The sequence below is a fragment of the Bombyx mandarina genome, chromosome 24, assembly GCF_030267445.1.
Source record: "Bombyx mandarina strain Sakado chromosome 24, ASM3026744v2".
In the NCBI taxonomy this organism is placed as follows: Eukaryota; Metazoa; Arthropoda; class Insecta; order Lepidoptera; family Bombycidae; genus Bombyx; species Bombyx mandarina.
The window spans coordinates 10,464,800-10,478,286 of record NC_143230.1 but is presented as its reverse complement, the minus strand read 5'-3'; the positions used below and the strand labels follow the sequence as shown (position 1 = coordinate 10,478,286).

Here is a 13,487-nt window from a genome sequence, read left to right as displayed (position 1 = left end):
GACCAATCTACGTACCAACCTCACTTTGATTTTACGGGATATATTGTGGTTTTTCCATATCCTAGTGAGCTTAGTCATTGCTGCTTTGGACATTTGGATTATTCTAGCTATCTCCTCGTTTCTTGTAATTAAAGGTGCGTTTTATTTAGTACTAGCTGACCCGGCAGACTTCGTAGTGCCTCAATCAATAAATGTAAACTTTTGTATAAAACAAACTTAAAACAAACAAAAGGAATCCGTTCGACGGGGGACACATCAAAGGAAAAACTAAATTGTTATTTTTATTTAATTCCGACCATTTTCATATTTATCTACCTTAAACCTTCTCTGGACTTCCACAAATAATTCAAGTCCAAAATTAGCCAAATCGGTCCAGCCGTTCTCGAGTTTTAGCGAGACTAACGAACAGCAACTAATTTTTAGCATCAACAGTTCGATTATTTTTAACTGAACTTCAATCAAGTTTACTCCATTCAAATGGTTGAAAAAAGTTTTTTTTATAAAAATATTTTCTTCAAATTTTAACCTTTAAATGGCTCTCCTGTAAAGTTGCAAAAATGTTGTTTAAACCAAATTAGAACAATGTGTATCCGGGGTGGGATTCGAACCTCGACCTATGCCGACTGTTCGCGTCACTCGATATTAACACACCGGCCGTCTTATGCTTCAGGCCACGACGACTTCGATGATACAAAATAACAATTCACTTAACATATTCAATTGCACGTTTGGGTTAAATCAGCTAATTAAATCTAAGTGATGTGAGAATGACCTTCAATGGAACAACACAATTATGACGAAGGATGAGAAATTCGTTATAAAAAAATAATAAAGATTTTGATATTTTGTTCATGGAGATTTTTAGTCGTGGCCTAACGTAACACATAACTACTTTCCGTGCGGACTCACAAGACGTCCTACCACCAGTAATTACGCATATTATAATTTTGCGGAGTTGATTTTTATTGCACGACGTTATTCCTTCACCGTGGAAGTCAATCGTGAACATTTGTTGAGTACGTATTTCATTAGAAAAATTGGTACCCGCCTGAGATTCGAACACCGGTGCATCGCTACATACGAATGCACCGGACGTCTTATCCTTTAGGTCACGACGACTATAATATTCACTTCTCAACTTTAAATCTCAGATCTCTTTGAATTCATAATGCCCTAGTACTTTATCTAGACTAGTAGACAGCTTGGCTCTGCCCCTGGCATTTCTGAAGTCCATGGCCGACGGTAACCACTCACCATCAGGTGGGCCGCATGCTCGTCTGACTACAAGGGCAATAAAAAAAAACGTCCGTGTATACAATCAAAAGAAAGTCTGCCACGAAGATGTTTTCTGAGCGTATAAACTGTCCTTATTTAAAAGTAATTTTGAGGAGATTGTTTCTGTTTTGTTCAGAGGAAGTATGAAAGTAGCCCCGGTAATTAACAAACTAAAGAGCGGACGGTTAGCGTGGTATGGACATGTGATGCGTAGAGAGGAGATCCATGTGACTAGGAGATATATCGAAATGGTAGTGCAAGGTAGAGGGGGAAGAGGTCGACCGAACAAGACATGGATGGAGTGTGTGAATGACAATATGAGAGACAGAGGTGTTGAGATGACGGCTGATAGAAGAGAATGGAAGAGAAAAATTAGCTGTGCCGACCCCACCTAGTAGGATAAGGTGGAGAAAAAGAAGCAGAGGTGATTGTTTCCGTCAATAGACAGTAAAACAGCCTGGAGGAATGAAAAAAATGCGGTTCTAATAGCGAAGAACTTCTCTCGAGTTGGTTACTTTCTTCGCGAATTTCACGATAAAATCCTACTAATATTATAAACGCGAAAGTGTCAAATAACTCTTGCATTAGACGCCTTCAGCTCTAACGCGGTAACCGTACTCGTCGAAGTCGACAAAGAGTTCGACGTGCAACCTAACCCATGCATCAGCCCGCTGAGTTTCTCGCCGGATCTTCTCAGCGGGTCGCGATTCCGATCCGGTAGTAGATTCATTCGCGAAGCAGCTGCTCTTGAGTTGTTAGGTCTCCTTCGGAGGCGCTCGGACAGCTGTTAGCAAATCCCACCTCTCCTGGCTGAGCCTCTACTCGCCCAGCTGTTCTGGTGAAACTGGAAAGGCCTCCGGGCCACCAGTAATACTTCAATCATAAAAAAACCCATCCCTAGTTTGAATGTAAAACAATCGATTTCAAAGGCCTTATTATTCCATGAACAATAAATATGTTCGTCCTAACTATTGGATTATTTCGTAGAAAAAGTGAAAAAAAAAACAAAACTAAAATAACCCAGGTAGAAAATTTAGACACTTTTTTAAGAACACCTCTTGTGAGTCCGCATCGGTAGGTACTACCGCTCTGCCTATTTCTGCCGTGAAGCAGTAATGCGTTTCGGTTTGAAGGGTAGGGTAGCCGTTGTAACTATACTTGAGACCTTAGAACTTATATCTCAAGGTGGGTGGCGCATTTACGTTGTAGATGAACCATTTAAATGTCATGGGCTCCAGTAACCATTTAACACCAGGTGGGCTGTGAGCTCGTCCATCCATCTAAGCAATAAAAATAAAATAAAAAAATCATCCCGCAAAATTGTTCAGAATACGACATTCTTAAAGTCGGTTAAAAATATTATTTTCATTTAAATACAAGTAAAGAGGATGCACCTGCAGTCGAGTTCACGGCCCTAGAGAACAAAGATGTTGGCACGCGATCCGAACCCACCTCCGCGTGCTCATAGCGCCCTGGTATTTTAATTAGTTGTTAGTACCATACTCATGTTTTATTTAATTTGTTTTATTTGCGTAATTACTGGTGGTAGGAACTCTTGGGAGTCCGCAGGGGTACGTACCACCACCCTGCTTCGGTTTGAAGGGCAGGACAGCCGTTGTAACTATACTTGAGACCTTACAACTTATATCTCAAGGTAGGTGGCGGTATTTACGTTGTAGATGTCTATGGGCTCCGATAACCGCTTAGCATCAGATAGGTCGTGAGCTCGCCCACCCACCTAAGCAATAAAAATAAAAATTAAATAAATGGTATTGTTTGGAAAAGTAATTTTTAATTACTGTCCCTATGGAAGGCAATCATAATGATAGTGACGTCAGTGACGTTGATTACGTCATCATTTTAAAAACACCATGGAACCAGCCATTCCGTCATAACTATACATATACTAGAGGTCCCGCAGTAGTCGAAATTCGACTATAATTATTTGGAATTGTAAGTTTGTACACTATTATGATTGTATTTTATACTTTTATAATAACAAATTTCGCCAAGACTACGCTGTAAAAAATATTAATAAAGACAAACAATATTTAATCTATTCTCAATTTGACAACAGACGTCAAGAACAAAAGTTTGACAATAAATAGTATGCATGCGCGTGTGCGTCAAATACATGGTATGTAGTGTGTGTAATGTTTTCTTTATTGATTTAATGTATCTTTTATGCATTATTTTAAAAAAATATTAGCATTGTGCACTTCTTCTCTATATTCTCTAGAAATTTCATACTCCTCCGTCCGCGCAATTTTCGTAAAAAGGGACACAAAGTTTTTGCTTCACGTATTATTAATATATAGATAATTCTACTGAACGTGTGTATGTGGTATCGCTTAAATCAAATAGAGTTTCACCCCTCGATATATTATTGCGTAGGCAGGTGTACAAGCTCACAACGCGCTTGATGTTAAGTGGGCATCGGAGCCCCTACAATTCTGCATATTCCACATTGAGACGAATTCTAGAGTGCTAAGAACCGGGAAAAGTCACATACGGTCACCGAAATACACCGCGCGTTATATCATTTAGGCCCCGACGACTTCAGAATTAAAATAGTCATTTTAATTCGATAATAGTGGTCGGGCTATTGGTCGAAATTCGACCATAATTAATTAAAATTATAAGTTTTAACATTATTATGGTTCTGTTGTAAAATACTTTACTTCTATAATCACAGATTACGCCAAGACTACTGTAGATATCTTCTAAAATTCTCGTGTCACAATGTTCGTTCCCATACTCCTCCGAAACCGCTTGACCGATTCTCATGAAATTTTTTATGCATTTTCAGTAAGCCTGAGAATCGGCTACTATCTATTTTTCATACCCCTAAGTGATTAGGGTTGTCCACCCCTAACTTATTTTTTTTTATTTGGACTTTTTTGTTTTTGTTATAATGAGTCGTGGTTGAATGAGGTTTTGTTATTTTTATTATTTAATCCCTCATCGTTCACAGCACTACATACCTCTTTCAGTCATGTACCACATCCTTACACACTTACAATAAGTTAGTTTTTTTTTCTACACTAGAAATTCCCTAGAAATCTTATATATGGCAAAACAATGTTTGCCGGGTCAGCTAGTAAATACATAATATTAAAGACAAACAATATTAATCTATTGTCAATTTAAACTTTAAACAATAAACAAAAGAGTATAAACGACATGGTGTGTCAAATATATGGTAGTGTGTCTAATGTTTTCATTTATTGATTTAGTGTACTTTTTTTTTATTGCTTATATGGGTGGACGAGCTCACAGCCCACCTGGTGTTAAGTGGTTACTGGAGCCCATAGACATCCACAACGTAAATGCGCCACCCACCTTGAGATATAAGTTCTAAGGTCTCAAGTACAGTTACAACGGCAACATTTATGCATACTTCAAAAAAAATTACATTCAGCATTTCTTCTCTATATTCTTCATAAGTGTGCTTTTCATGCTCCTCCGTCCGCGCAATTTTCGTAACAAGGTGTACAAAGTTTTTGCTTCACGTATTAATATATAGATACATAAATAAATAGTCAAGTTTGTCTGCCCTCGGTACTTGTAAGTACAATAACCTTATTAAAATACCAGGGAGTCATAGAGGCGAGATGTGCTTGGATGGAGTCACGACATAAGATATCAGCGTGCGGTGCGAGCGAAGCCGCGAGCTTTGGTCGCCTCGCAGGAGCCCGTTAAAAAATGTTATAATAAATCTTTTGTCACCTATGACATTGTCCTTTTTGAATACTAGACTATTTAATGCGTAATTGGGTTATTGTAAAAAAAAGTCTTTTCTGTGATAAATGGAAATACATACTTAATAAGATTTTACAAAAAAAAATTTTTTTTTTTTCGTTATATTTATTAAATTATCAAAATGAATGTGAACGCAATGATAAATTAACTCATAAAAAAAAAAAAGATTTAGTTATTTTTAGGGGCGAAATAAAAGGCTTTCTTTTATTTTATTTCATTTATTTTTATTAGTACTATGTTATGACTCGCTGAAAACCACTGCCTACAAGCTATGCGAACCTGGTACTTTGCGAAATAAAATAATAGAAAATGTGAATCAATTTCTCTGTAAAATTCGCTGTCTTTAGTACCCATGCCATTACTATACCATTACCATGCCATCACCATACCATTTAAGGTCAAGTGGATCATGAGCACGTTCATCACTAAGCTCGCTTATTCTTAAAGAGTATTCTTTTGCAGCTTAGATTAATAGGCCAAACCGGTGTCAGAACTCGGCGGCTTTTCGCAATCCACCTTTATTTAAGTTTTTTTTATTGCTTAGATGGGTGGACGAGCTCACAGCCCATCTGGTGTTAAGTGGTTACTGGAACCCCGTAGACATCTACAACGTAACAGCCTGGCCACGGGACATTCGCCGATACGAATATTCGCGCGGTGCGAACGGCGAAGCGTCTAGCGACTAAAATAAGAGCATAGAAATGTACCTAACAAGCCACGCGCACGGGCGACCGGCGAAGCGACCGGCGAAATGTACCGAGCGAATCGCGCGATGCGGCGGGCGAGCAAAACAAATGCATGAATACGGACGGCGCGAGCCACGGAGTCGAGCGGTAGTCGCGGCGAATAGTACAGTGATTAAATGAGTTTAGTTGTTTTCGCCGCGAAAAATTAAAACCGAAATTTTTATATTTTTTATTTATTTTTTATTTTATATTTTTAAAGTCGTCGTGGCCTAACGGACGTCCGGTGCAATCGTGTTGAGCGATGCACCGGTGTTCGAATATCAGGCGGGTACCAATTTTTGTAATGAAATACGTACTCAACAAATGTTCACGATTGATTTCCACGGTGAAGGAATAACATCGTGTAATAAAAATGAAATCCTCAAAATTATAATTTGCGTAATTACTGGTGGTAGGACCTCTTGTGAGTCCACACGGGTGGGTACTACCACCCTGCCTATTTCTGCCGTGAAGTAGTAATGCGTTTCGGTTTGAAGGGTGAGGCAGCCATTATAACTATACTTGAGACCTTAGAACTTATATCTCAAGGTGGGTGGCGCATTTACGTTGTGGATGTCTATGGGCCAGTAACCCCTTAACACAAGGTGGGCTGTGAGCTCGTCCACCCATCTAAGCAATAAAAAAAAATATAGCTGAAATACTAGCTAGACCAGCTATTTGGAAGTCTAGCCACCCAAAGTATTTCTCGTACTTCTTGTGGAATTCTCCATCTATAGGTACACTCCGATTCTTATTCAAATCATGTACTTCACAATCTTTTCCAAATAATAGGTCCTGAACCAAAAAACTATTAATTTGTAAGCAATATCGAGATAATTTCGATATAGACATTTCGCTGTCGGACTTCCTTACTAGTCGCGGCGGCGAACGTGAGTACCCGTGGCCTGCAAACGGTGCTGCGCGAATGGTCGCCTCGTCCACCGCTTCGCTGTTCGCACCGCCGATCCCCGTGGCCAGGCCGTAAATGCGCCACCCACCTCGAGATATAAGTTCTAAAGTCTCAGTATAGTTACAACGGCTGTCCCAACCTTCAAACCGAAACGCATTACTGCTTCACGGCAGAAATTGGCCGGGTGGTGGTAACTACCCGCGCGGGCTCACAAGAGGTCCTACCACCAGTAATTACGCAAATTATTATTCCTCCTGATTTTGTGTCTCAAATAACTTTTTTAAAACAAACACTATACGTTAAAAAAGTTATTTCTACAAAGATAACTGGCATTCAGTCATTGCATTGGCAAGTTCCAAAACGTATACTATTTCTATAACGGTTGCACAACAAATGTAACAACGCCACGCTTACGTCAATGAAGCGGGCACGCTGTATAAGCGGTAGCGATTATATCTTAGCGGTCTTCTATTGTTATTGCTGTTCATGACGATGGTGAAGAAGAAACCACGCATGACAGTTAATTTTAATAGTTTATTTAAATACTTGTAAAATACATTATTTATTAACAAATGTTGACGCGTGTCACCTGGCTGGTCGACGAACACTTATCTTAGCCCGCGGGCGCATCCTCCTCCCGCTGCCTTCCCCCGTCCCCTCTCTCGCCCTGAACGTCGTGAACATTGCTTACATCTACTTTAAAAATTCATTAGACGTTAGTGCGCGAATCGTCGATATATCGACTGTCTATGAATACGTACTAAATAATGATCGAGCTTCGCTCGGTTTTTTTTTTTGATAATTTGTGTTTATTCGAAATTGTATTTAAATACGAATGATAAAATATGAATAATATTTTTCGATCTTACCGGCAGAATAAAAAAAAAATTGAACTGGTTATTTAAAAAAAAAATCAAAGTTATCGATAAAGTTTATTATTGAAAACACGAATTAAACAACATTTTCTGAAAATAAATCGTAGCTAGATCGATTTATCGCCCCGAAATCCTCTGTATACTAAATGTTATGAAAATTGTTGGAGCCGTTTCCGAGATTCAGATTATAAATATATTAATATACAAAAATTGCTCGTTCAAAGATATAAGTGCGGAGCGTCGAAATACCGATTCTAGCTCAGTTTGATTATAGGTATTTAGGTATTGATCTGAATGGACGTGTCTAAACGCGCGCTTGTATAACCTTTAAGTTAATAACAATTATAAATAACCATTTAAAATTATTTTACTGTGAATTTAGCACTGTTTTGTTATAAGTTAAAGTTTTGATAAGCAATTTTTTTCTTATATCCTTTAGCAATTTCGGCAATATATGTGAAAAATAATTTTACCACTCACTAAGAGGGTTAAATCTGTTCTTCAAAGGCGAATACCTATTGTGTTTATAATTTGTTTTTTCAACAGTTTTAGCAAATTCAATATAATTTTAAAACAGATTTTCTATATAAATTTAGTGCGATTGGCCCCCTTAATTATCAAATTGTCCCCTTGTGGGGCGTGGGCCCCACGTTGGGAAACACCGGACTAAACTAAACCCGCTACACTGGTAACCTAGAGGATTATGCCCCCGTAACAGGGCGAGTAGGTGAGCTCACGGGGCTCTAACCTGACGACGTTGCTAACACTGGCCCTACCAAGAGCCGTGCTTCGCAGAATCTACCACCGGATCGGAAACGCGACCCACTGAGAAGATCCAGCGAGAAACTCAGTGAGCTGTAGACAGCGACCGGACCATGCCCTATACGTTCGTCAATCAAACCGCTTCGCTCGTGAACATAACCTGATCACGGCCGAACACACATTGCTAAAGATAGAAAGTACATGGACAATTGGGCTTTTCGTAACAAAACGCGTTACTTAATTTTAAGACAATCATTTTTGACGTACCTAAATAAAGTCGATTCGCTTCGCCGTCGAGATAACCGTATTGGAGGATTTTTTTTGTTCCATACCCTATTTTTTTAATGCTTAGGTGGGTGGACGAGCTCACGCCCCACCTGGTGTTAAGTGGTTACCGGAGCTCATAGACTGCCACCTACCTACCTTGAGATATAAGTTCTAAGGTCTCAGTATAGTTACAACGGCTGCCCCACACCCTTCAAACCGAAACGCATTACTGCTACACGGCAGAAATAGGCGGGGTGTTGGTACCTACCTGTGCAGACTCACAAGAGTAATTACGCAAATTATAATTTTGCAGGTTTGATTTGTTAAGTACGTATTTAATTAGAAAAAAATTGGTACCCGCCTGCGGGATTCGAACACCGGTGCATCGCTACATACGAATGCACCGGACGTCTTATCCTTTAGGCCACGACGACTTAAAGCTTGAGCCGCTTAATCTACAACTAGTTTATGTGTCGTGTGTGCGCAGATGTCGGTGGGCCTGCAGCGGCGAGTCCCGGCGCTGGACGAGACGGCCGGCGGCGTGCCCCCCGCCTGGAAGACCGGGAATAGCGAGCCGCCGTTCGCGTCGTTCGCGCCGCCGGCGGGCTCACCGGCCGGACCCGCGTTCGCCGCCTCCCCCGCCCCCTCCACGCCGGGGCCGGGCTTCGGTCCGCCGTACGCCGCTGCCGGGCCCTTTGGCAGCCCGTCAGCGCGGCCGGGCTCCGGCGGCGGGTTCCCCCCCGGCCCCCCGCAGCAGCATTTCCCGCCGGGGTTCGCGCCGCCGGGCTCGCCGTTTCACCCCCACGCGCCGCACCCCCCAATGCCGCCGCACCCACACATGATGGCACCCCTACCGCCGCCTGTTGACAGGTTAGTTTAACTCCTTATTCTAGGGTATCTGTCTGAGGGCCTTGAGAGGCTATTTTAGCGTAACCTTAACTAGTAGATGAGCTCATGGGACTCAAATCTGACGACGTTGCGAACACGAACCCTAGCAAGAGCCGTGCTTTGCAGAATCTACCACCGGATCGGAAACGCGACCCACTGAGAAGATCCGGCGAGAAACTCAGTGGGCTGTGTCTGAGGGTTAATTTACTCGCCGAGCCCTTCGTCGACGGGTTCGACGAGAACGATGACCGGTGGTTGAGGTACCTAAAAGCACCGTTAGTGGATCGGGAGGACCCGAAATGACGTGGGGGAGAGGTCGGCAAAGTGCGGCTCTTCGTACTTTTGAGTGTGGCTCTGGCACAAATATCCTACGGGCTTGTCCGGCCTCTAATATTATCCGGCTTTGGACGAAAAAGCCGGTTAATAGTATGTACGGCCATATAATATCAGCAGCACCCCTGACTGATGTCGATTATTATATATAAGGTGGCCGGGACATTGTCGACCAAAAAAAATTTTAGATCCCTCGTGTCGTGGGGTATCCGAATCACCCCCATGTATGGTCCGCGATTTTTTATAGTTTTCGAGTTATGATTTTTTTTCTAATTTTTCGAGAATTTACGACCTAGTCACTTAAAATTATATTTTTTTAAATTAGAAGACTTTTCAAGACTTTTTTTTTGCAATTAATTTTCTATGAGTTGTTATTTTATGCCTAAAATAACCAGCTTCGTTACATTTTTAGAAGTTGTAAAAAATTTGGTGTAAAGAGAAAAAATTACGGTCGGTGAATAAGACTTACATTTTCAACTTTAAATTAAAAACCTAAACAGGTGATTAAATGGTTTCTAAGTGACTTTAAAAAATGCGTTAGACTCTCAGCTTTCATAATCAATAAAAAAAAGTATAGCTTAACGGGCTAGTTTGGCTAAAATTGGCCTTCAAAGACCGAGGTGGAAAATTCTTAAATTTGTTTGGTCTTACAAAAGAATTTTATTTTGACAATTGTATCATTCGTAAGGTTAATTAACGATAGAGAATGCTAGAAATTAACCAAAACATATCGAGGTTGTTTAAAAAAAGTTTCAATTAAGAAGTGGTTAAAACACATGATAATGTCAAAATTTATTTTTAAAATTTACAAAAGGTTTTCAAAGTTACCACCTCCAGCAGCAACACACCTTCTACACCTTGCGTAAGAAATTGTCTTTTAATCGGCTAAATTTTGTTTTATCCTACCTATGCTGATTAATATTATGCTGCTTAATACCGAGAACTCGGCATTAACATATCTCCCGGCGAGGAAATTACTCCATAGAGCGCCTTGTCGTTCAGGGCAAAGTAGAAGGCACGAGACCGCGTGGAAGGTTGCCCATGCGATGGACCGACCAGATCAAGTCGGCAGTTGGCGGCAGTCGGGTGTGTTGCTAACACTGGCCCTAGCAAGAGCATTACTTCGCAGAATCTACCACGGGATCGGAAACGCGACCCACTGAGAAGATCCGGCGAGAAACTCAGTGGGCTGTGTCTGTGGGAGGTTCTGTAAGGACGTGTCTAGGGCAGTTGTCACCTCTAAACGTCCTCAAACCTTGACTCAATCGAAAATATGATCAAGGATTGCGGCTTGTTATTTAAATAAATTACAAATTAAATTAATTTGGCAAATTTATTTTGCATATATTATTACAGTTCGATAAAAAATAAAATGTAATTCTTCATTGTGCTCCAAGAAATAAACGCATGCCGAATGTAATCAAACCAAAAAAGTATAATACTTCCACTGAGTTTCTCATCGGATCTTCTCAGTGGATCGCGATTCTGCGGTGGTAGATTCAGCGAAGCACTGCTCTTACCAGGGCTAGTGTTAGCAAATTCTCTCAGGTTGAGTCCGTGAGCTCACCTACACGTCCGCGCGTAGCTAGAATAACCTCAGACTACCAACGAATAGGTAGGGGAAAAAAATATATTTACTTACTACTTACTATTCACTTATATTTACTGGTGGTAGGACCTCTTGTGAGTCCGCACGGGTAGGTACCACCACCCCGCCTATTTTAGCCGTGAAGCAGTAATGCGTTTCGGTTTGAAGGGTGGGGCAGCCGTTGTAACTATACTGAGACCTTAGAACTTATTTCTCGAGATGGGTGGCGCATTTACGTTGTGGATGTCTATGGGCTTCAGTAACCACTTAACACCAGGTGGGCCGTATGCTAGTCTGCCTACAAGGGCAACAATAAAAAAAAACACGTTTTGATGTCCATGGAGTCCTCTAACCAGCTAACTTCAGAAAAGCCAAGACCTCGACTGGTTGTTAATTAGATAAATAAAAAACTCACTAAAATCACATCAGCAGCGGTGACCGTTTACCATCACACAGAACGGCGTATGGACCTTCGATAGAAAAAAAAAAGCTCGACTTGAGAGAGCAAACTCAAAAAAAACTTGTGTGTGTGTGCGAAGTAAAAGATCGTCCGTCGCGTCGCCGTGTGCGTGTCGTAAAACCGCGTATGTGTGAGTTCTCAAATAAAAGGTATGTGCTTGTGTGTGTGTTGCGCTGCGTGTACAGACTGCAGAGTAAATATTAATTATATTGTTGTATTAATTATTATTTTTCAATTTATTAACTATATTAAAATAGGTATTACATATATAAAATAGCATTCATATCGACGAGGCTGTGTGACTTAAGCGACATTTTTGCAGCTTTACAGGAGAGAGAGAAATATGTCACAACAAAAAAAAACTTCAGCTATTCAAATGGAACAAACTTAATTGAAGTTCAAATTTATGGTTATTCCAAATAAAACGGACATTTAATTACAAAGATAGGTGTCGCTTATTAAGCGAAATGTCGCTTAAACCAAATGGCCTTTCACCGCTCGATACGAAACAGGATAGCTATGATATGATGTCGTCAACGCGAAAGTGGCCTAACCCACAATTTGTTATATTCAAGCTTACATGTATATTGAAATTTATTTAAAATATAATAAATTTTGATGCATAACCGGCCTATCCACAGTTTCACCCATAGATAACTGATGGCTTTGTTAACATTATTATTATTATTTTTTTTTTTTTTTTATTGCCTTTGTAGGCAGACGGGCATACGGCCCACCTGATGGTGAGTGGTTACCGTCGCCCATGGACTTCAGCAATGCCAGGGGCAGAGCCAAGCCGCTGCCTACCGCTTAATACTCTCCACAAGCCTCGTTTGAAGAAGGACATGTCATAGCGCTCGGGAAACACCGTGGAGGGGAGCTCATTCCATAGCCGGATGGTACGTGGCAAAAAAGATCTCTGGAAACGCACTGTGGATGATCGCAGTGGCTCCAGGTAGTATGGATGAACTCTACTCCGGTGGCGGGCGGTGCGATGGTAAAAACGAGATGCTGGTATCATCTCGAACAATTCCTCAGAGCACTCCCCATGGAACATACGGTACAAAATACAGAGGGAACCGAAGTCCCTCCGCAGACCCAGAGGCTCCAAACGATCCGAGATAATGGGATTATCGACAATCCGAGCGGCCCTCCTCTGTATGGAGTCAAATGGAAGAAGCTGGTATTTGGGAGCCCCAGCCCAGAGATGGGAGCAGTACTCCATGCGAGGCCGGACTTGTGCTTTATAAAGCAAAAGTCTTTGTCCAGGCGTGAAGTACCGCTTCGCTCTGTTGAGGACTCCCAGCATTTTGGACGCCAACTTGGCTTTGCCTTCCAAATGACTCCGAAACTGGACATCGCTCGAAATGTCGACCCCAAGTATCCCGATACTCTCGGAAGGTTGCAGGGATACTCCTTGGAATTGCGGCGCCATGACAAAGGGGTCCTTCTTCGCAGTGAACGCGCAAACTTGTGTCTTTATCGGGTTGAATTGAACCAAGTTCAATTCACCCCATTCGGAGACTCGCCCCAGAGAGTTCTCCACTTCAGACACAAGTTTTGATCGTCTCTCTTGCACCACGCTCCGAGAGAGACTCTGATGGCCGATATATCGCGCATCCCCCGTGCTGTCATCCGCATA

At 41.4% G+C, this 13,487-nt stretch overlaps 1 protein-coding gene and 1 long non-coding RNA gene across 3 annotated transcripts in view; one reads left to right on the top strand and one right to left on the bottom strand.

Annotated features, from left to right (window-relative positions):
- Window positions 1-13,487, bottom strand: part of LOC149500065 (uncharacterized) — a 159,098-nt gene that overhangs the window by 43,327 nt on the left and 102,284 nt on the right. The window lies entirely within an intron of this gene.
- The window catches only part of Chi (LIM domain-binding protein 2 Chi), a 72,616-nt gene that overhangs the window by 8,480 nt on the left and 50,649 nt on the right, over window positions 1-13,487 (top strand). For both annotated transcript variants that reach the window (XM_028174921.2, XM_028174922.2), the window contains exon 2: window positions 9,064-9,446. In XM_028174921.2, the coding sequence (XP_028030722.1) occupies window positions 9,064-9,446 (383 nt within the window). The remainder of the gene's footprint in view (window positions 1-9,063; window positions 9,447-13,487) is intronic.